The sequence below is a fragment of the Anomaloglossus baeobatrachus genome, chromosome 6 (genome assembly GCF_048569485.1).
Source record: "Anomaloglossus baeobatrachus isolate aAnoBae1 chromosome 6, aAnoBae1.hap1, whole genome shotgun sequence".
In the NCBI taxonomy this organism is placed as follows: Eukaryota; Metazoa; Chordata; class Amphibia; order Anura; family Aromobatidae; genus Anomaloglossus; species Anomaloglossus baeobatrachus.
In genome coordinates, this window is record NC_134358.1 from 82,971,890 (window position 1) to 82,994,084 (window position 22,195).

At 49.2% G+C, this 22,195-nt stretch overlaps 1 protein-coding gene across 1 annotated transcript in view; it reads left to right on the top strand.

The window, feature by feature from the left end:
- Positions 1-22,195, top strand: part of FBXO43 (F-box protein 43) — a 69,928-nt gene that overhangs the window by 9,424 nt on the left and 38,309 nt on the right. Inside the window, exons 2-4 of the mRNA XM_075316241.1 lie at positions 4,838-6,318; positions 13,821-13,923; positions 15,805-15,990. Coding sequence (XP_075172356.1) covers positions 4,838-6,318; positions 13,821-13,923; positions 15,805-15,990 — 1,770 coding nt within the window. The remainder of the gene's footprint in view (positions 1-4,837; positions 6,319-13,820; positions 13,924-15,804; positions 15,991-22,195) is intronic.

Here is a 22,195-nt window from a genome sequence, read left to right on the forward strand (position 1 = left end):
GTGTGTGTGTGTGTGTGTGTGTGTGTGTGTGTGTGTTTTTTCACTTTTTAATGAGGTGGTTTTTTTTTGTTTTTGTTTTTTTTGTTTATTCCCCCCCCCCCCCCCAGGGTATTAGAGGAAGGTAAAAAGGGAAATGAAATGGAACAAAACACAATGTAACCAAACACATTTAATAATGGTTGCAGTTATGCTCTAGTGCTGCCTCATTTGGTCCTTTGATCGCTACAACAAGTTAAGCTATTGTCAAAACTTGGTTAAAAAAAACAAAAAACTTCACTAGTTAATTCCTTAAAACTGTTCAGCTTTCTGAAAGTTTTTTTCCCACAAACTTTTATTATTTATCCAAAGAAAAGGTGATGTATGTGTAGTCACTTGGATCCCCACTGGTCACAAAAAGGGCTTAAATGGGGCAGTGCTTGGGTAGATACGTATGTGTGGCGCCCCAGAATACCGTGTTTCCCCGAAAATAGGACCTCCCCCGAAAATAAGACCTCCCAGGAGTTTTCAGGGAAGCTTTAATATAAGACATCCCCTGAAAATAAGACCTAGCCGCGGTCAATAATGAAGTGTCATGCAGCGGTGAAAGAGTTAAAGACACTGCAGGACACTTCATTATAGGCAGCGGATACCCCCAGAAAAGAGAAGACAGAAGACCCCTCGATCATACTCACCAGATGCCGACCGTGAGCAGATGAGCGCATCAAGGTCCTGCAGCGGAACACACACACTCACAAAATCCGGCGATATCGCTTGCTTCTCGGCGGCGATACTGTGCATGCAGTGACCTTCCAGGACCTGCTGAGGATCACATGGCCGGAATCATGTGGTATGTCCAGATGTTGAGAGTGTGTGTGTGCGCGCGCGTATGTGCGATAGTGTGTGTGTGTGTGTGTATGTGTGTCGGCAGGAGGCAGAGGAGCACGGCGTGCAGCACAGCTGCTGGGACCGCCCACCGGAGGGCACAGGGAGAAGAGTGTGTGTGTGTGTGTGTGTGTTCTGATGTCGGCCAGACGTAGGGGAGGCATACAGCACACCTGCTGGGAGATCACAGGAGGATCTGGGAGCCATACAGACGCCCTGGGATGGTAAGTATGGCAATCCTGAGAGGGGGGGGGGGTCTGCTTTTTGTGGGGGTAAACTTACCCCCAACCATGTCTCCTCGAGAATAAGACACCCCCCTAAAAATAAGACCTAGCGCTTTTTTCAGGCAGGGCAAAAAAAATATAAGACATTGTCTTATTTTCAGGGAAACAGAATATATTAGGGTGCCACAGGGAACTGCATCCATTCCCCCCCCCATGGTTCCAGATTCCCAACAACCAGTGTCACTACCATCAGCACCACAAATCCCAACCACACCTCACATCATGACCTGTCAGACACACCAGTGGGTTGGTTAAGCTGGAATAAGGCCATCCACCTAGGGGTCAGGCAGACTGGTGGGAGCGAGGAAGAGAGCAGAGTAGTGAGAGCCCTCAAAGAGTAAAGAGCTGGAGTGGTAGCTTCCGGGGAGCTAGACCGAGGTTGGGTCGCAAACGGTGGTCCGGGACCAGAAGAGTCGGAGACCGGTGGCAGTGACATTGGAAAAGGGTGCGGTGGACATAGTCTAGGAGGACTGTCCGCATCAGAAACCCAAAAGAACTTACCGGTACAGAGCACGACTGAGTACAGGACCCTAGGTCAGGAACCGATTCAACGTCCTGATAGGGTTTTCCAGTAAAGCAGCTCACTAAAATCCCAAGTGCCAGCCATCAAGAGCACAGCTACACTAAATAAAGTGAGCGAGGTCCTAACCGCTTCAAGCCAAGGGGCCACAACAGACAAACTAAATTGTGCATGGAAGTAGCTCTGGATTACCAAGTGACACTGGTGGGAGCGGACACCTGGACGGGCTCCCCGCAGTGACAGTGAGGCACAGAGACTTTGGTTTACCTTCAGTATGAGTGTCTACTTTATAATCCTCATCCAGCACCACGACTACCCACAGTGAGTACTCTGGTCCCCTGCACCTTGCGTTCCCAAATATCCACCAAAACCCCAGAGGCCGGGGCCTTCCCTACCTGCGGAGGAACTGACACCATCTGCCCCGGTACTCCTTCCAGCAGCGGCGGTACTCCCATTACCGCAACCCGCAGGTGGCGTCACAAACTTCCCCCCCCCCCCCCTGTTAATAATCCCCTTTCAAGGATTGGAGTGTTTGCCGAGCCCGGGGTCCGGACCCCACGAGCCACGACCAGTCTGGATCCGAGCACCCCGGTCTGCGCCGGGGTGGCACATGTGCTGCTCTATTCAGTGTCTATAGATTGATTGTCATAGTTATTGGAAGCTTTGTGACTGTTAGAACCCCATAGCTTATCTGCGTGTCAGTGTGTGTGCCCATCCACTGCTACTTTCAAATGTGGGACCCAGATCCCTGTTATCATTAATTGTGGGGATGTCTGCAGTGCCCAAAGAGAACACTTATCGCCAGCCTGGTACATTTTTGGGAAATTTTATCAAATCGCATCCAAAATTATGGAGAAAATATTCAAGGAATTGATGCATGGTGCTGATTTGAAATCCACAGCATGTAAATTTCTGTTTTGTACATTTTAGCTTTCTATTAGCATCCACATGATGAAGAATGTTTTGTAAAAGGTGATGCAGCTAGTTTTCTTGTGTAGATTAAATGAACAGATTGTCTAAAAAATATATACAGTATATACTTTTTAGTTTTTTCCAACTGTTCATAGTAACAATTATATTAGTCGATGTTCACATCCAGACTAGGTTAATAAAAAAAAAAAAAAAATAATAATTATGGTGGTACTAATTAAAAAAATTAGTATTTCTTTGTCGCTCCATTGGGAGACCCAGACAATTGGTGTATAGCTTCTGCCTCTGGAGGCCACACAAAGTATTACACTTTAAAAAAGTGTAACCCCTCCCCTCTGCCTATACACCCTCCCGTGGACCACGGGCTCCTCAGTTTTATGCTTTGTGTGGAAGGAGGCATCAACCACCAAGGCGGCACTCGCAGTCGTCAAGCCTTCCAGGAAGTCCGGCGGATTCTGCAATGGGTGGAAGTCACAGGCTCCACCATCTCCGCAGTTCACATCCCCGGCGTAGAAAACTGGGAAGCAGATTTTCTCAGTCGTCAGGGCATGGACGCGGGGGAATGGTCTCTTCACCCAGACGTGTTTCGAGAGATCTGTTGCCGCTGGGGAACGCCGGACGTCGATCTCATGGCGTCACGGCACAACAACAAGGTCCCGGCCTTCATGGCACGGTCTCAGGATCACAGAGCCCTGGCAGCGGACGCTTTAGTACAGGATTGGTCGCAGTTTCGACTGCCTTATGCGTTTCCCCCTCTGGCGATGCTACCCAGGGTACTTCGCAAGATCAGGTCCGACTGCCGTCGCGCCATTCTCGTCGCTCCAGACTGGCCGAGACGGTCGTGGTATCCGGATCTGTGGCATCTCACGGTGGGTCAACCGTGGGCACTTCCAGACCGCCCAGACCTGCTGTCACAAGGTCCGTTTTTCCATCTGAATTCCGCGGCCCTCAACCTGACTGTGTGGCCATTGAGTCCTGGCTCCTAGCGTCTTCAGGGTTGTCTCAGGATGTTATTGCCACCATGAGACAAGCCAGGAAGCCAACGTCCGCCAAGATCTATTACAGGTCTTGGCAAATCTTATCCTGGTGCTCTGATAACGGCCTTCCTCCATGGCCGTTTGCCTTACCCACTTTCCTTTCATTCCTTCAATCTGGAATGGACAAGGGTTTGTCCCTAGGCTCTCTCAAGGGCCAAGTATCGGCGCTCTCCGTGTTTTTTCAAAGGCGTCTAGCCAGGCTTCCGCAGGTCCGTACGTTCCTGCAGTCTAGGTAGGCGAGTCCTCCAGGCGGCGGTTGCCCACCTGTAAGAGGGGGCCGTTTTCGGCTCTCTTTATTGAGGTATTCTTTTACCCACCCAGGGACTGCTCTTGGACGTCCCAATTGTCTGGGTCTTCCAATGGAGCGACAAAGAAAAAGGGAATTTTGTTTACTTACCGTAAATTCCTTTTCTTCTAGCTCCTATTGGGAGACCCAGCACCCGCCCCTGTGCCCTTCGGGCTGGTTGTTCTTTTGTGTTCACATGTTGTTGATGTTGAATTGTTCTGTTAGTTCATGGTCTTCAGTTCTCCGAACATCCTTCGGATTGAATTTACCTAGACCAATTTATAAGTTTTCTCCTTCCTGCTTTTGCACCAAAACTGAGGAGCCTGTGGTCCACGGGAGGGTGTATAGGCAGAGGGGAGGGGTTACACTTTTTTAAAGTGTAATACTTTGTGTGGCCTCCAGAGGCAGAAGCTATACACCAATTGTCTGGGTCTCCCAATAGGAGCTAGAAGAAAAGGAATTTACGGAAAGTAAACAAAATTCCCTTTATTTATAGTTTATTATACACTGAGTTTTATTTTAAGAAAAATAAGTGTAAAGCTATTGTAAAGAAAAATGCATGGTAAAAACAGTACCTAAGTTATGTGCTCCACTTTATTTCCTGATATTAGTGACTTTACTCGTGAAGATCCCATTTATGTTCTGCAGCTAGAATAGGTTTTTAGTGGTAAAAAGTCCAGGCAAGTAATGTCTGCCATTATTCCTCCTGTTAGGATAGTTACCTAATTTCCTAACTTCTGAATTGAAATTCTGCTTATTAGTACAGTAATATGCCATATACTTGTCTGGTGAAACAGGAGCAGAGCAATAGAAGTAGAGAACAGACATGATTAGGTTGTTTTTGAATGTTTTATTGTTTATTTTCTTTCTGTGGTTATCCCTTACAACAAATGTAATGTTGGTCAAACCTATTTTACAGGCTTATAGAAGAAAGAAATCCGAAATGGCATACAAAATATCCGTTTTAGACAGTCCTTCTGTGAATCAAGCAAGTTATGTAGCAGGTTCAAAGAAGCATGTTGACTACAGAAACCGCCTCATGTATTTATCTCACGATAGCGGATACAATGAATCTCTAAGAGCATTCAGCACAGACGCTGCAGAAAGCAGCAGCGATTCATTAGAAAGTGGAACTCTATCACAAGACTTGGAAAATTCTGAAAATGTAGATCCTACTATGCAATGCTCTCCGATACGTAAAATCTTTCTGGAGCCTGGAGCGCGCTCAAAGAACATTAGTCAGGCTACAGAAATGTATGAAACGCCAAAAGCTGCTAAAAAAGACTTTTCATTGAGACGCAGACTTCTTCTTTCTAAAGCTGCATCTGGTGGAAACCTGGAGTTTGAGGCTTCAGACAGTTCAGCTCAAACGTTGGAAAGAGATGCGAATTTTCAGAGAGTTCCTAGTTTCAAGGCAGGCCTTTCCAACAACCTCTCCCCAAGAGATGTGGCCTACAAGCCAATAGCAACAAGCACTTTAAAAACGGAAAGCGATTCTAGCGTGTCTTGTAAAAAGTGGAGACTGTCTTTTGCCCAGCAGAGGAGTTCAACCTTAGATGAATGTAAAGGTGACGCTGTTCCCTTTCCAGAGGTTGAAAACCTGTCTCCAGTCCATCACTCCACAGAATCTCCTGACGAGAGCATTCTGAGCAGTACTGGAGACATTACCGAATTGCATACCACGCCTTCACGCATCCTTATTTCAGATGCCAATGAAGCATTTCAGACTCCTATTAGTAGCCTTGCTGCAAATTTTCAATTTAATTTATGTACCCCAACTTGCACGCCAGTAACGGACCTTGAAAATTCCATAACTGAGGACAGCGCTTTCCATTCACTTAGCTTGGACAAGTCTCAAGAGTCTCTAAGCGATCATGAAGGCTCTTTTCAGGAGCTTATTCCGAAGCAAAACGAAGGCCCTAAATCCACTCGTGTTAAAAATCGGCTGCGGAAACTAGACCGATGCAGGAGATTATCAACCCTGCGTGAACGAGGCTCACAGTCAGAAGTCGAGGAGGAAAAGAAGGAAGCTCACATCTTGAGTGCATCCTACAAGTCAAAAGTGTCAAGGGATTCTGTAACAGAGGACAGCGAATTCAGTTTTGATGATAGCGCAAACAGCTCTCTCCTAAAGGTTGAGGATTTAACGGGCACACCTGCCCTGCGTGTAGTTCGGGACATGCTAGTAAGAAGCACTCGGAAGAGGGCTAAACAGGCCACTGTACAGGAACTATTGGGCAGTCTGGACTACTCAGACGGGTCTGAAGATGAACTGACCAGACTCATTGGCCGGAAAATGGGTTTGGAAACGATAGATATTTTATCAGAATTGAAATACAGAAATTTGAAGCATATAATAGCGTTTATATTTAAAGTTTTGAACGTGGAAAGTATTTGCAGGTAAATGTGGAGGGATGATTTTTCTAAAAAATTACTCTAGTGGGTGTTCATATAAAATTATTTAACTTAATAATTATTAATAATAATTATTTCTGAAAAAAGTGAGCCTCAAATGCAAAATTTATTGTACCTCCTAGTGACCATTCATGAAATAATTTTGTAAGGGCTAAAGTCCTTTATTCATCATGAACACTTAAAACTACATTTGTTGTACTAGAATATTTTCTTAAAACCCACATAGAATGCAAATTGTAATGTGCCCTTTGAAATTATTATATACTTTGGTTGCTATTTAAAAAAAAATAAAAATCTTTAATTTCTTTGTATTTCAACTGCTCCCAAGGTCACAAGTGAGAAGATGCAGCACTGCAATTCTTTCATTATTGGAGGGTTTGGGTCTGTCCTTCATGTAGCCAACACAATGACTACTCTGCCAGACTATGAAGGAAAGAAAATTGCCCAAGTAGTGCCATTGTTGGCATGTCATTTTGTTATCGATCATGTGCACTGCTATTCCTAGCTTAAGACATAACCTATATACAATAATGGTCAGGTGATCTTAAAAGCACTCCCCTCAAAGTTTTTAGCTTCTTAATCTATTACAATCATCAAATTGTATGGCACTCTTTACTTACAATTTCTCATTTCTTTGTCGCTCCATTGGGAGACCCAGACAATTGGGTGTATAGCTTCTGCCTCCGGAGGCCACACAAAGTATTACACTTAAAAGTGTAAACCCCTCCCCTCTGCCTATACACCCCCCCGTGCATCACGGGCTCCTCAGTTTTTATGCTTTGTGTTGAAGGAGGCACACATGCACGCAAGCTCCACAATTTAGTCAGCAGCAGCTGCTGACTATATCGGATGGAAGAAAAGAGGGCCCATAACAGGGCCCCCGGCATGCTCCCTTCTCACCCCACTCTGGTCGGCGGTGTTGTTAAGGTTGAGGTACCCATTGCGGGTACAAAGGCTGGAGCCACATGCTGTTTTCCTTCCCCATCCCTTAGGGGCTCTGGGTGAAGTGGGATCCTAATCGGTCACCAGGCACTGGGACCGTGCTCCCTCCGCAGCCCCTGGGGGAATCTGCTGGACAGGAGACCGGGTATCGTCAGGGACAGGCCCTGCTCCTCTGAGGTACTCTGTGTCCCCTTGGGGACGGCGCATAGAGCGCCCGTCTAATGGACGCTGCAGCAGCTGCTGGTTGTGTTTGTGCGCCGGGACTACCGCGCTGACCGCGCTTGTTTGCCGGCCGCGCTTATAACTTTAGTCCCCGGCTTTTGCGGCCTAGTACCGCATATTCCCGCCCCCGGGCCTGCCAGTCAGGGGTAAGGGCGGGACGCTGCACTGGACGTCAGTGCTGAGGGCTGGAGCATACTTAGTATCCTCCTCCCCCCTCACTGAGCACCGTGGGGCACCAGATTCCCGCACTTTCTAAGGCACGCCCACGGCTCCCTCCTCCTCTCAGAACGCTGGCAGCCATTCCTATCAGCACTTCTGATGCTGGAGAACTTCAGAGACGAGCTCCACAGCTCTGGGAGGCACAGGCAGGGAATCTGGTGGTCACACAAACGCTGAGGGCGGTCGGTAAGCCGCACCTGTTACTAGGTGCTTGCCCCCCTGGGTGCCGAAGTGTATATTTATATGATTATATTGTATACATTTACTCTGTACGGCCGCACTAGTGCTTTGGCTATATACCCTCTCTGATTGCTCTAAGAGGAGACAACAGCATGTCGTCCGCAAAAAGCAAGGGTGCCAAGGCACAGGCTTACTTTGCAACCTGTACCTCATGTGCGGCTATGCTACCTGCAGGTTCCACCTACCCTCATTGTGTGCAATGCTCGGCCCCTGTGACACTCACTCAGCCGGAGCCTCTGCCACTGGTGGGACCCTCGGCCCAGGTGGAACCACCTGCTGCCACTGTCCAGGTGACAGGGACAGAGTTTGCAGTATTCGCTGACAAACTTTCTGAGTCTATGGATAAATGGTCTGCTAAGATACTAGAAGCTTTGCAGTCCAGACCTGTAACACAGGCCCCGGGCACTGTTGAACCTTTTCCCTCAGGCCCCCCTCGGTCGGCGCATTAAAGTGCTCCTGGGGCGACTCATAGGTCCCACGGTGAGGACTCTGACACAGACCGCAGTCCCAGACCGGCTAAGCGGGCTCGCCGGGAGCTTCCCTCGACTTCATCACAGTGTTCAGGGTCTCAGCATGAGGACTCTCTGGAGGATGAAGCAGAGGTCGCAGATCAGGGCTCTGATTCTGACGCCGCTCTCAACCTTGATACACCTGAAGGGGACGCCATAGTAAACGACCTTATAGCGTCCATCAATCAGGTGTTGGATCTTTCTCCTCCAACTCCTCAGATTGAGGAGTCAGCTTCTCAGCAGGAGAAATTCCATTTTAGGTTTCCCAAACGTACATGGAGTGCGTTTCTTGATCACTCCGACTTCAGAGATACAGTCCAGAAACACCGAGCTTTTCCAGATAAGCGCTTTACTAAGCGCCTTAATGACACACGTTATCCCTTCCCCCCTGACGTAGTCAAGGGTTGGGCTCAGTGTCGCAAGGTGGATCCTCCAATCTCCAGACTGGCGGCTAGATCCATAGTTGCAGTGGCAGACGGTGCATCACTCAAGGATGCCACTGACAGGCAGATAGAGCTCCTGATGAAATCCATCTATGAAGCTATCGGCGCGTCCTTTGCTCCGGCATTCGCAGCCGTATGGGCACTCCAAGCTATCTCAGCTTGTCAGTCTGAGATTAATGCAGTCACACGTGCCTCTACTCCGCAGGTTGTGTCCTTAACCTCTCAGGCGTCGGCGTTTGCGTCCTACGCCATGAATGCTGTCCTGGACTCTGCGAGCCGTACAGCGGTAGCATCCGCCAATTCGGTGGCAGTCCGCAGGGCCATGTGGCTACGTGAATGGAAGGCAGACTCTGCTTCCAAAAAGTTCTTAACCGGTTTGCCATTTTCTGGCGACCGCCTGTTTGGCGAGCAATTGGATGAAATCATTAAACAATCCAAGGGAAAGGACTCGTCCTTACCCCAGTCCAAACCAAACAGACCTCAACAACGGAAAGTACAATCGAGGTTTCGGTCCTTTCGGCCCGCAGCCAGGTCTCAATTCTCCTCGTCCAACAGGCCACAGAAGGGTCAGAGGAACTCTGATTCATGGCGGTCTAAGTCACGTCCTAAAAAGACCGCCGGAGGAACCGCTCCCAAAGCGGCCTCCTCATGACTTTCGGCCTCCCCAAACCGCATCCTCGGTCGGTGGCAGGCTCTCCCGCTTTTGCGACGCCTGGTTGCCACATGTCCAAGACCGATGGGTGAGAGACATTCTGTCTCACGGTTACAGGATAGAGTTCCGCTCTCGTCCTCCGACTCGTTTCTTCAGAACATCTCCGCCCCCCGAGCACTCTGAAGGCAGAAGGAGTGGTGATCCCTGTTCCCCTTCAGCAATGGGGTCACGGTTTTTACTCCAACTTGTTTGTGGTGCCAAAAAAGGACGGATCTTTCCGTCCCGTTCTGGACCTCAAACTGCTCAACAAACACGTGAAAACCAGGCGGTTCCGGATGGAATCTCTCCGCTCCGTCATCGCCTCGATGTCCCAAGGAGACTTCCTAGCATCAATCGACATCAGGGATGCTTATCTCCACGTGCCGATTACACCAGAGCATCAGCGCTTCCTGCGTTTCGCCATCGGGGACGAACACCTTCAGTTCGTGGCGCTGCCTTTCGGCCTGGCGACAGCCCCACGGGTCTTCACCAAGGTCATGGCAACAGTGGTAGCAGTCCTACACTCTCAGGGACACTCGGTGATCCCTTACTTAGACGATCTCCTTGTCAAGGCCCCCTCTCGGGTGGCATGCCAACACAGCCTGAACATTGCTCTGGAGACTCTCCAGAGATTCGGGTGGATCATCAATTTCCCAAAGTCAAAATTGACACCGACCCAATCGCAGACATATCTCGGGATGGAGTTTCATACTCTCTCAGCGATAGTGAAACTTCCGCTGGACAAACAGCGTTCACTACGGACAGGGGTGCAATCTCTCCTTCGAGCCCAGTCGCACCCCTTGAGGCGCCTCATGCACTTCCTAGGGAAGATGGTGGCAGCAATGGAGGCAGTTCCATTTGCTCAGTTTCATCTGCATCCACTTCAATGGGACATTCTCCGCAAATGGGACAGGAAGTCGACGTCCCTCGACAGGAACGTCTCCCTTTCTCGGGCAGCCAAGGCCTCCCTTCAGTGGTGGCTTCTTCCCACTTCTTTGTCGAAGGGGAAATCATTCCTACCCCCATCCTGGGCTGTGGTCACGACGGACGCGAGTCTGTCAGGGTGGGGAGCGGTCTTCCTCCACCACAGGGCTCAGGGTACCTGGACTCAGCCAGAGTCCTCCCTTCAGATCAATGTTCTGGAGATAAGGGCAGTGTATCTAGCCCTAAAGGCGTTCCAGCCGTGGCTGGAAGGCAGGCAGATCCGAATTCAGTCGGACAACGCCACGGCGGTGGCATACATCAACCACCAAGGCGGCACACGCAGTCGGCAAGCCTTCCAGGAAGTTCGGCGGATTCTGCTGTGGGTGGAAGCCACAGCCTCCACCATCTCCGCAGTTCACATCCCGGGCGTAGAAAACTGGGAAGCAGACTTTCTCAGTCGCCAGGGCATGGACGCAGGGGAATGGTCTCTTCACCCGGACGTGTTTCAAGAGATCTGTTGCCGCTGGGGAACGCCGGACGTCGATCTAATGGCGTCCCGGCACAACAACAAGGTCCCGGCATTCATGGCACGGTCTCAAGATCACAGAGCTCTGGCGGCAGACGCATTAGTTCAGGATTGGTCGCAGTTTCGGCTGCCTTATGTATTTCCTCCTCTGGCACTACTGCCCAGAGTATTACGCAAGATCAGGTCCGACTGCCGCCGCGCCATCCTCATCGCCTCAGATTGGCCGAGGAGGTCGTGGTACCCGGATCTGTGGCATCTCACGGTGGGTCAACCGTGGGCACTACCAGACCGTCCAGACTTACTGTCTCAAGGGCCATTTTTCCACCTGAATTCTGCGGCCCTCAACCTGACTGTGTGGCCATTGAGTCCTGGATCCTAGCGTCTTCAGGGTTATCTGAAGAGGTCATTGCCACTATGAGACAGGCCAGGAAGCCAACGTCCGCCAAGATCTACCACAGGACGTGGAGGATCTTCTTATCCTGGTGCTCTGATCAGGGTTTTACTCCCTGGCCATTTGCCTTGCCCACTTTTCTGTCCTTCCTTCAATCCGGAATGGAAAAGGGTTTGTCTCTCGGCTCTATTAAGGGACAAGTCTCGGCGCTCTCTGTGTTTTTTCAAAAGCGTCTAGCCAGGCTTCCGCAGGTCCGCACGTTCCTGCAGGGAGTTTGCCACATAGTCCCTCCTTACAAGCGTCCGCTAGAACCCTGGGATCTGAACAGGGTGCTAACGGCTCTTCAGAAACCACCTTTCGAGCCAATGAGAGATATTTCTCTTTCACGCCTTCCGCAGAAGGTGGTCTTCCTAGTGGCAGTCACATCACTTCGGAGAGTGTCTGAGCTAGCTGCATTGTCATGCAAAGCCCCCTTCCTGGTGTTTCACCAGGACAAGGTGGTTCTGCGTCCGGTTCCGGAATTTCTCCCTAAGGTGGTATCCCCTTTTCATCTCAATCAGGATATCTCCTTACCTTCTTTTTGCCCTCATCCAGTTCACCAATGTGAAAAGGATTTGCACTTGTTAGATCTTGTGAGAGCACTTAGACTCTACATTTCTCGTACGGCGCCCCTGCGCCGCTCGGATGCGCTCTTTGTCCTTGTCGCTGGCCAGCGTAAAGGGTCGCAGGCTTCCAAGTCAACCTTGGCTCGGTGGATCAAGGAACCAATTCTTGAAGCCTACCGTTCTTCTGGGCTTCAGGTTCCTTCAGGGCTGAAAGCCCATTCTACCAGAGCCGTGGGTGCGTCCTGGGCATTGCGGCACCAGGCTACGGCTCAGCAGGTGTGTCAGGCGGCTACCTGGTCGAGTCTGCACACTTTCACGAAACACTATCAGGTGCATACCTACGCTTCGGCAGATGCCAGCCTAGGTAGGCGAGTCCTTCAGGCGGCGGTTGCCCACCTGTAGGAAGGGGCCGTTTTACGGCTCTATTACCGAGGTATTCTTTACCCACCCAGGGACTGCTTTTGGACGTCCCAATTGTCTGGGTCTCCCAATGGAGCGACAAAGAAGAAGGGAATTTTGTTTACTTACCGTAAATTCCTTTTCTTCTAGCTCCTATTGGGAGACCCAGCACCCGCCCCTGTTCCCTTCGGGCTGTTGTTCTTTTGTGTACACATGTTGTTCATGTTGAATTGTTCTGGGTTCATGGTTTCAGTTCTCCGAACATCCTTCGGATTGAATTTACCTTAGACCAATTTATAAGTTTCCTCCTTCCTGCTTTTGCACCAAAACTGAGGAGCCCGTGATGCACGGGGGGGTGTATAGGCAGAGGGGAGGGGTTTACACTTTTGAGTGTAATACTTTGTGTGGCCTCCGGAGGCAGAAGCTATACACCCAATTGTCTGGGTCTCCCAATAGGAGCTAGAAGAAAAGGAATTTACGGTAAGTAAACAAAATTCCCTTCTTTGCCCTCCTACCCAGTAAACTCTCCCTTTTTCTGCTCTGAGAAACAGGAAGTCTCTTGTTCCTGCATGACTCATCTCCTGACCCAGTTGTTCCACTCCTTCCCCTGCCATCGAATTTTGCGGCAACTCGTGTCAGGGAAAAGTCTTCTTGTTTCTACATAGATCTTAGCATGATTCAGGTAATCTGTTTTTAATCATATGATGTCATAAACCTAATGGAAAACAGAAGAATTAACTGGGAAGAAAGGTAAAGTGAGCAATTGTAAGTACAAAGTGCTATATAATATGATGACTGAAATAGTTTGAGAGTAAAACATTTGATGGGAGTATTTCATTAATGTTGGGACTAAAATTTCTCCATGCTCTTGGAAGTCTGTTCACCCTAATGCACAATTTGTTTTATATAGATAGATATATTGCACTACTTCAGCATTTAGGAGTTTTTTGGGTTTTTTTCCCCCAGTGCTGGAGAGGTACTTTAAAATTAAGTCCCCTTTCCCCAGTCTTATAGCATCTCTCCGATGTTTTCATGCTTTATTGCCATTGCTCCAGTACTGTGCCACCATCTAGTGACTGCCAGAAGTTACCTCACAAGCTCTTGGTAAGTCTGAGAGAGCCAGAACATGGCTCTCATAGAGATGTATTGAGTTGTGACCTTTGGCGCTCTTGATAAAACACTAGAGTAGTCGGTAGGTCACAAATCACAGGAGACCGACCAGAGCGATGCAGGAAACAGGTGAAAACTACAACAGATGAGTTTAAGACCGGGGGTAGGGAACTTAGATTTAAAGCCCCACTATACTGGTGAAATAAAAACAAACGCTGTAGTGGTGCTTTATTCATTCACAATATATACATTATTTTATTTTTTAGCATTTGGAAAGTCAGTAAAGAATGGCATGAAATGGTGATTCAAGATAAAGATGCTTATCAAAGAAGAATATCGTTCCTGAAGAAGGTCAGAGTGGAAACAGAGGTAATGAGTACTTTACCCACCTAACCCATATTCCTGGTGCTACGGATGTACTGATGGATAGTGGCTAGGAAAAAAAAAACTACGTTTAAACATTGGCCCTGATTCATCAGAAATCTAGCATAAAAACCTTTTGAAATGTCGCACATTTTTGTGGTTTCACAGCAGTTTTTTCTGGCTCTGCCAAAATAGGTGAGGCTGTGGAGAGGATGGGACAAAGTGACGCGCGCTCTTGTAGTTTGTGATGCGTTATGGCATACGTTCCACCACAAATCTTTCTACAGTTCTTTTAATCAATCAAGCGCCTTTGACACCACCATGCTCCATCATCAAAGCAAGGCTCCCCAAGGCTGTGCTGCTTCAATAACCAGTTCCTGCTCCGTTTAGATACCCTACATATAAATATTGTGTGTATGGATCTTTTCTGACTGAGTCTCTTTGTTCCCCTACCCCGTACTGAGACAGTAGAATTCCATAAAAAAAAAATACTCGTAATAATTTTTTATTAGCTAAACCTGTGTAAGTCTTTTTTAATATACCCACTGATTGCGGTCTTTCCTACACTCCGGTCCTCTTCTCATGATTTCCAACTTGCCAGCTCACACACAAGTTGCTTTTATGATGGAAGCCTGCGGAGTGTCAGAACAAGGCTCCATAGACTTAACTTGTAAAAGCAACTTCCGGCTCACAATTATGTAATCTGCTGAGTCAAAGTAGAAAGTCACGTGAGAAGACCACCATAATGGTGCCGGAAGACTTCATTCAGTGATTATATAATCGCAGCTACGCATTTTACATGGGTGTAGCTAATAAAAAGATTGGGAGCACTGCTTTAATTTTACAATGTTTGGAGAATAATGTAATGATGCAAAAACTTTTTTTTTTTTTTTTTTTTTTTTTTTCTATTGTTACTCCAAATGCAGACAAAATGTCAACAAACAGGAAGTGGGTGAAATAGAATAAAGCTTTTACTCTGTGCCCACAGGACTCTGTACCCGTGGATTTTGCTGCGGAAAACCTGGGGATTTATCTGGATAATCTGGATTTATAGATAAATCCGCAGGTTTTAGCAAGTACAGACACTCCCCATGTTATCCTATGGGACATGGGGAGTGCTGTGTCCATGCTGCAGTATGTGTGGCTGAGGAATATGCTGCGGATGTCCCTCAGCTGCACGTAACTGCATGTCAATTATTCCTGTGGAATTACCTGCGGAAATCCCGGCCCTCCGGTATGGAGATAGAGGCCGGGTCTTCCGCAGTAAGTTGCATGAATGTCCACAGGTTTTCTGCAGCTATTTCGTTGGCATCCCACAGCTATGGATAGCTGAGGATTCCAGGGAGCTGTGGCGGGAAGTCTGCGGATATATCTGCGGGTACAGAGTCCCGTGGGCACATAGCCTTAGGCTAGTTTCACACATCCGGCATTTCGCCGGTTTGCCAGATTCGGCGCACGCCAGTACAGTGTATACAGTACAATGGCAGCGCGACAAGCGCCGGTCATAAGCGGTCATGTGACCGGAACATGTGACCTGAAAGTTGCGGCACTGCCATTGTACTGTATACACTGTACTGGCGTGCGCCGAATCCGGCAAACCGACGAAAAGCCTGATGTGTGAAACTAGCCTTAATGTTAAAATGTCAGTTTCTGATCACCCCTTTAAGGCTAACTTGTATTAACGTTGCCTGTATATATAAAGCCATACATCTTCATAATTATCCTGTTTACTTTTACAGCTTTCTTCAGTAAATAATCTCTTCACTCCTACAAATACTTCTTATAGGCTTAGTTTACTAGATTCACTGAATATGGTGGAGAGGTGCTATAAATAAAAATCGTCATAATCCAAACCACTCATCACTTTTTAATTGTTAACTTTCCTAGCAAGGGTGGATTCTCTCCTCTGAAGACTCTGGAACCAGATTAAATCTCCTTAACAGATCGGCTCTGAAATCGGTTCAAGCACAAGCCAAATCTGTATTCCACACCCCAGTTTCATGTGGGATTTTCACACCAAAAGAAGCTGCTCCCATTCCTCATTCTGCAAGCAAACAACAAGAATACGTGAAGGTCAGTCGATTTCTTTTGCAGGCAAAAAAGTGCTGGTTGGTTGTTACACATGGTGTCTGTATCGTGCATGTGCAATATTTATACACCTTACTCAACAGTGAAGGACCATGAAGAATAAGTTGTGGAATTGTGGAAAACCCAATTGATAGGGGTGTTAAGCCTTTAAAAAAGAAAAAAATCAATTTATTCAGTATGGAAGATGAGCACCACGTGTAGGAACCTTTCCACTTACAGACTGCTGCTATCAATGAGCTTATTAATAGTTGTTTGAGGAATATTCTACCGCTCTGAATGCCCTTGGGCAAATCGTCAAGTGATGGGCAAGTACTAAAATGTTCGGGTACTCTTAACTCGAACCAAGCAATTTCTAATGCTTGTTGTGAGTGACAAGTATAATGAAAGTCAATGGGAAACTTGAGCATTTTTCAGGCAGACCCCATGGGAGGTCTGGAAATCACTGAAATGGAATGGTATCAGCATGGGGAAGAACCCTGGAGACCTTCACTCATAAGTCGCTGCTGAAAACAATGTTGTCCGAGTATTATGCCCCTTTAACAGACTGACAAGAAAACATATGAAACTGAAAGTAAAATGGAGTTTAATGGACAAAATGTTAAGAAACCTTCTTTCCTGTATAATGACATGTTGGCTATGTGTGGACGCTTCATTGTGAACACTTCATTGCAGTAATTTCTGCGCTTAAGGGTGCTTTACACACTGTGACATCGCTAGCGATGTTGCGAGCGATAGCACCCGCCCTCGTCCGTGCGACATTTGATGATCGCTGCCGTAGCGAACATTATCGCTACGGCAGCGTCACACGCACTTACCTGGTCAGCGACGTCGCTGTGACCGCCGACCAATCCCTCCTTCAAGGGGGAGGTGCGTTCGGCGTCATAGCAGCGTCGCTAAGCAGCCGCCCAATAGCAGAGGAGGAGCGGAGATGAGCGACCGGGACATGCCGCCCACCTCCTTCCTTCCTCATTGCCGGTGGACACAGGTAAGGAGATGTTTGTCGTTCCTGTGGCGTCACACATAGCGATGTGTGGCGCCGCAGGAACGACGAACAACCAGCGGCATGCACCACCAACGATATTATGAAAAGGAGTGACGTGTCAACTATCAACGATTTTTGACGTTTTTGCGATCGTTGCTCCTAGGTGTCACACGCTGCTATGTCGCTAACTGCGCCGGATGTGTGTCACTAACGACGTGACCCCGACGATATATCGTTAGCGATGTCGCAGCGTGTAAAGCACCCTTTAATCTGCATCTCTTTACTGAAAAAATGCTTGTTTGTGTTTTTGCTCTGTTATTGGTGCATTTTTTTTTTCCAAGCATTCTGGGGTGGAAGAACATTGCAAAAACGATGACAGAATCTGCATGCTACAAATGTGTTTCTGCACCAAATCTGCAAGAGAGGAAAAAAAGCTTGTGCACAAAATTTCACAATTCTAATTGACTTTGCTGGCATAAGGATTTGCATACAGTTTTGTGATAAAACTGCACTAAAATCACACAAAAAAAAACGCACTGAGCCTTAGTGTTGTTGCAGAAACGCTGCAGTTTCCCATCTTAGTCAAACCAAATACACAATCATGTTCCTTAGATTTATGAATTCTTATTGCATTTCCTAGGGGTGTAAAATAAGCTTTAAATTTGCATCAACCTAATTAAAAACTCTGCCAAAAAAAACAGTGCAGTGTCTGAACATGGCCTTAACCCCTTAACGACCCATGACGTATTGGGTACGTCATGGATCGTGTGCAGTTAATCCCCGCCCCCTGCCGTGGGCAGGCGGCGGCGATCCGCGCACATATCGGCTGTTTTCAACAGCTGACGTGTGCCTGCTAGTCGCGGGTGGAATCGCTTCCACCCGTGGCCATTAACCCCTTACATCTCGCTGGCAAAATCTGGCAGCGAGATATATATGCGTGCCGCCATGACAGTGACTTACCCCGCCCCCATCGGAAGTCACGTGACATGATCATGTGACTTTCGGTGGTTGCCATGGTAGCACAGGGTCATGTGATGACGCCTGTAGCTAACATGAGTCACTTCCTCTCAATGCCGGAATACAGCCGTCATTGAAAGTAAAGCACCAAATTTGCAGTTCTCAGCTCTGTAGCTGTGATCAGCAGATAGGGCAGAGCGATCGGATTGCTGATCGCTATAGCCCCCTAGGGGGACTAGTAAAATAATAATAAAAAAAAAAAGTTAAAAAAACCTAAAAGTTCAAATCACCCCATTGAAAATTAAAGGGTTAAAAAATATACACACATTTGGTATCGCCGCGTTCAGAAATGCCCGAGCTATCAAAATATAAAATCAGTTAATCTGATTAGTAAACGGTGTAGCTGCAAAAAAAATCCAAACGTCAAAAATACGTGTTTTGGTCGCCGCAAAGTTTGCGCAAAATGCAATAACAGGCGATCAAAACATAGCATCTGCGCAAAAATGGTACCGTTAAAAACGTCAGCTCGAGACGCAAAAAAAAAGCAATCACTGAGCCATAGATCCCGAAAAATGAGAACGCTATTGGTTTTGGAAAATGGCGCAACACATGCGCCACTTTTTTTGGGCAAGCTTGTGAATTTTTTTTTTTTTAAGGCTACTTTCACACATCCGGTTTTTGCTCTGCGTCACAATACGGCGCTCTGCAGAAACAGCGCAACCGTTTCTTTCTTTGTCGCTCCATTGGGAGACCCAGACAATTGGGTGTATAGCTTCTGCCTCCGGAGGCCACACAAAGTATTACACTCAAAAGTGTAACCCCTCCCCTCTGCCTATACACCCTCCCGTGCCTCACGGGCTCCTCAGTTTTATGCTTTGTGTGGAAGGAGGCACACATCCACTCATGCATTCCCATTTTAGTCAGCAGCAGCTGCTGATGTTATCGGTTGGAAGAAAAGAGAGCTCCCACGGGGCCCCCGGCATGCTCCCTTCTCACCCCACTACGTCGGCGGTGCTGTTAAGGTTGAGGTACCCATTGCGGGTACGACGGCCGGAGCCTCATGCCGTATTTCCTTCACCATCCCTTGGGGGCTCTGGGAGAAGTGGGATCCTGAGCGGTCATCCAGGTACTGGGACCGTGCTCCCTCCGCAGCCCCTGTGTGGAATCTGCCGGACCGGAGTATTTTCTTCATCAGGGACCGGGCCCTGCATCTGTCAGGTACGCTGTGTCCCCATGGGGACGGTTCATGGAGCGCCTGGCACCCGGACGCTGCAAGGGCTGCTAGGCCGTGAAAGCCGGGGGACTTCCGCGCCGACCGCGCCTGTTTGTCGGCCGCGGTCATAAATTTAGTCCCCGGCTTCAGTTGCGGCCTACTTGCAAAATCTCGCCCCCGGACCTGTCTGTCAGGGTAGGGGCGGGACAGCCGACCGGACGCTGCCTGGGACACACAGCGGCTGCTGATCCGTGAAAGCCGGGGGACTTCCGCGCCGACCGCGCCTGCTTGTCGGCCGCGGTCATAAATTTAGTCCCCGGCTTCAGTTGCGGCCTACTGGCAAGACTCCCGCCCCCAGACCTGTCTGTCAGGGTATGGGCGGGACAGCCGTCCTGACGTCGGCAGTGAGGGCCGGAGCATCCTGTATGCTTCCTCCCCCCTCTTTGATCACAATAGGGGCCCCAGATTCCCGCACTTTTTCCTGGTGCCGCCCACCGCTCCACTCCCCCTCTGAGAGCTCCAGCAGCCATTTTTTTTCAGACATTCTGCGCTGGAGAATCATCAGGAAAGGGCTCTTCACCGCTGGGAGACCTGGAGCAGAGAATCTGGAGGACACACACGCCGCTTTTTAGCGGTCGGTAAGCCACACCGGTCATCTGGTGCTGGTCCCCCTGGGTTGCCTGAATAGATACGTATTATATATCTTTATATATACATATATCTCTGTTCGGCCGGGCTGTATACTCTTCCCTTATACCCTCTGTGATCACTCTCCTGGGACACAACAGCATGTCGTCCACAAGGAGCAAGAGCGCTAGGGCACAGGGTTTCTTGCGACCTGTACCTCTTGTGGGGCTATGTTACCTGCGGGTTCCACCTACCCTCACTGTGAGCAATGCTCGACCCCTGTTACACTGACTCAGCCGGAGCCGCGACCACTTGTGGGCCCCTCGGCTCAGGTAGACCCCCATGCTACCACTGTCCAGGCGGCAGGGACAGAGTTTGCAGGTTTTGCTGAGAAGCTCTCTGAGTCACTTTCACAATCCATGGCTAAGTCTATGGACAAATGGTCTGCCAAGCTGCTAGAAGCCTTGCAGTCCAGACCGGTCCTTACACAGACCCAGGACACTGTTGGATCGGCGCCTCCAGGTCCCTCTCGGTCCACGCCGCAGCGCGCTCCCGGGGTGGGCTCTAGGTTTCACGTGGAGGACTCCCCCCACGGACCACAGCCCCAGACCAGCTAAGCGGGCCAGCTTCATCACGCTGCTTAGGTTCCCGGCTGGAGGACTCGCTGGAGGACGAGGCGGAGGTCGCAGCTCAGGGCTCTGACCATGACGTTGCCCTCAACCTTGATACACCTGAAGGGGACGCCTTAGTAAATGATCTTATCTCGTCCATCAACCAGGTGTTAGATCTATCTCCCCCGCCTCCACCTATAGAGGAGTCGGCTTCTCAGCAGGAGAAACACCAGTTTCGGTTTCCCAAACGTACACGGAGTGCGTTTTTCGACCACTCTAACTTCAAGGATGCTGTCCAGAAACCCAGAGCGGTTCCGGACAAGCGCTTTACTAAGCGCCTTGCTGACACACGTTACCCCTTCCCCTCTGACGTAGTTAAGGGTTGGGCTCAGTGTCCCAAGGTGGATCCTCCAGTCTCTAGATTGGCGGCTAGATCTGTGGTATCGGTTGCAGATGGCTCATCGCTAAAAGATGCCACTGACAGGCATAGAGCTCCTGGTGAAATCCATCTATGAAGCCACGGGCGCGTCCTTTGCCCCGGATTTTGCAGCCGTGTGGGCACTCCAAGCTATCTCGGCTTGTCTAACCGAGATTAATGCGGTCACACGTACTTCTGCTCCGCAGGTTGCGTCTTTGACTTCTCAGGCGTCGGCGTTTTCTTCATACGCCATGAATGCAGTCCTAGACTCTGCTAGCCGTACAGCGGTGGCATCCGCTAATTCTGTGGCAGTCCGCAGAGCCAGGTGGCTGCGCGAATGGAAGGCAGACTCGGCTTCCAAGAGATTCCTAACCGGTTTGCCGTTTTCTGGCGACCGATTGTTTGGAGAACGATTGGATGAGATTATTAAAGAATCCAAGGGAAAGGACTCCTCCTTACCCCAGTCCAGACCGAAGCGACCTCAGCAACGTAAGATACAATCGAGGTTTCGGTCCTTTCGCCCCTCCGCCAAGTCCCAATCCTCTTCGTCCAATAGGCCGGAGAAAGGTCAGAGGAACTCCTACGCGTGGCGGTCTAAGTCACGCCCCAAAAGGCTGCCGGAGGCACTGCCTCCAAGGCGGCCTCCTCATGACTCTTGGCATCCCCGAACCGCATCCTCGGTCGGTGACAGGCTCTCCCGCTTTTGCGACACCTGGTGGCCACATGTTCAAGACCGATGGGTGAGAGACATTCTGTCTCACGGTTACAGGATAGAGTTCACCTCTCGTCCTCCAACTCGTTTCTTCACAACCTCCCCCCCCCCCCTGCTCGGGCCGACGCACTTCTTCAGGCAGTGGCCGCTCTGAAGACAGAAGGAGTTGTGATTCCCGTTCCCCCCTCAGGAACAGGGGCGCGGCTTTTACTCCAACTTGTTCGTGGTGCCAAAGAAGGACGGTTCATTCCGTCCCGTTCTGGACCTCAAACTGCTCAACAGACATGTGAGAACCAGACGGTTCAGGATGGAATCTCTCCGCTCGGTCATCGCTTCGATGTCACAGGGAGACTTTCTCGCATCGATCGACATCAAAGATGCTTATCTCCATGTGCCGATCGCACCCGAACATCAACGCTTCTTGCGTTTCGCCATAGGGGACGAACACCTTCAGTTCGTGACATTGCCTTTCGGCTTGGCGACAGCCCCACGGGTTTTCACCAAAGTCATGGCATCCGTTGTGGCGGTCCTACACTCCCAAGGCCACTCGGTGATTCCCTACTTAGACGATCTCCTAGTCAGGGCACCGTCTCGGGAAGCATGTCAACACAGCCTTACCGTCGCTCTGGAGACTCTCCAGCAGTTCGGGTGGATCATCAACTTTCCAAAA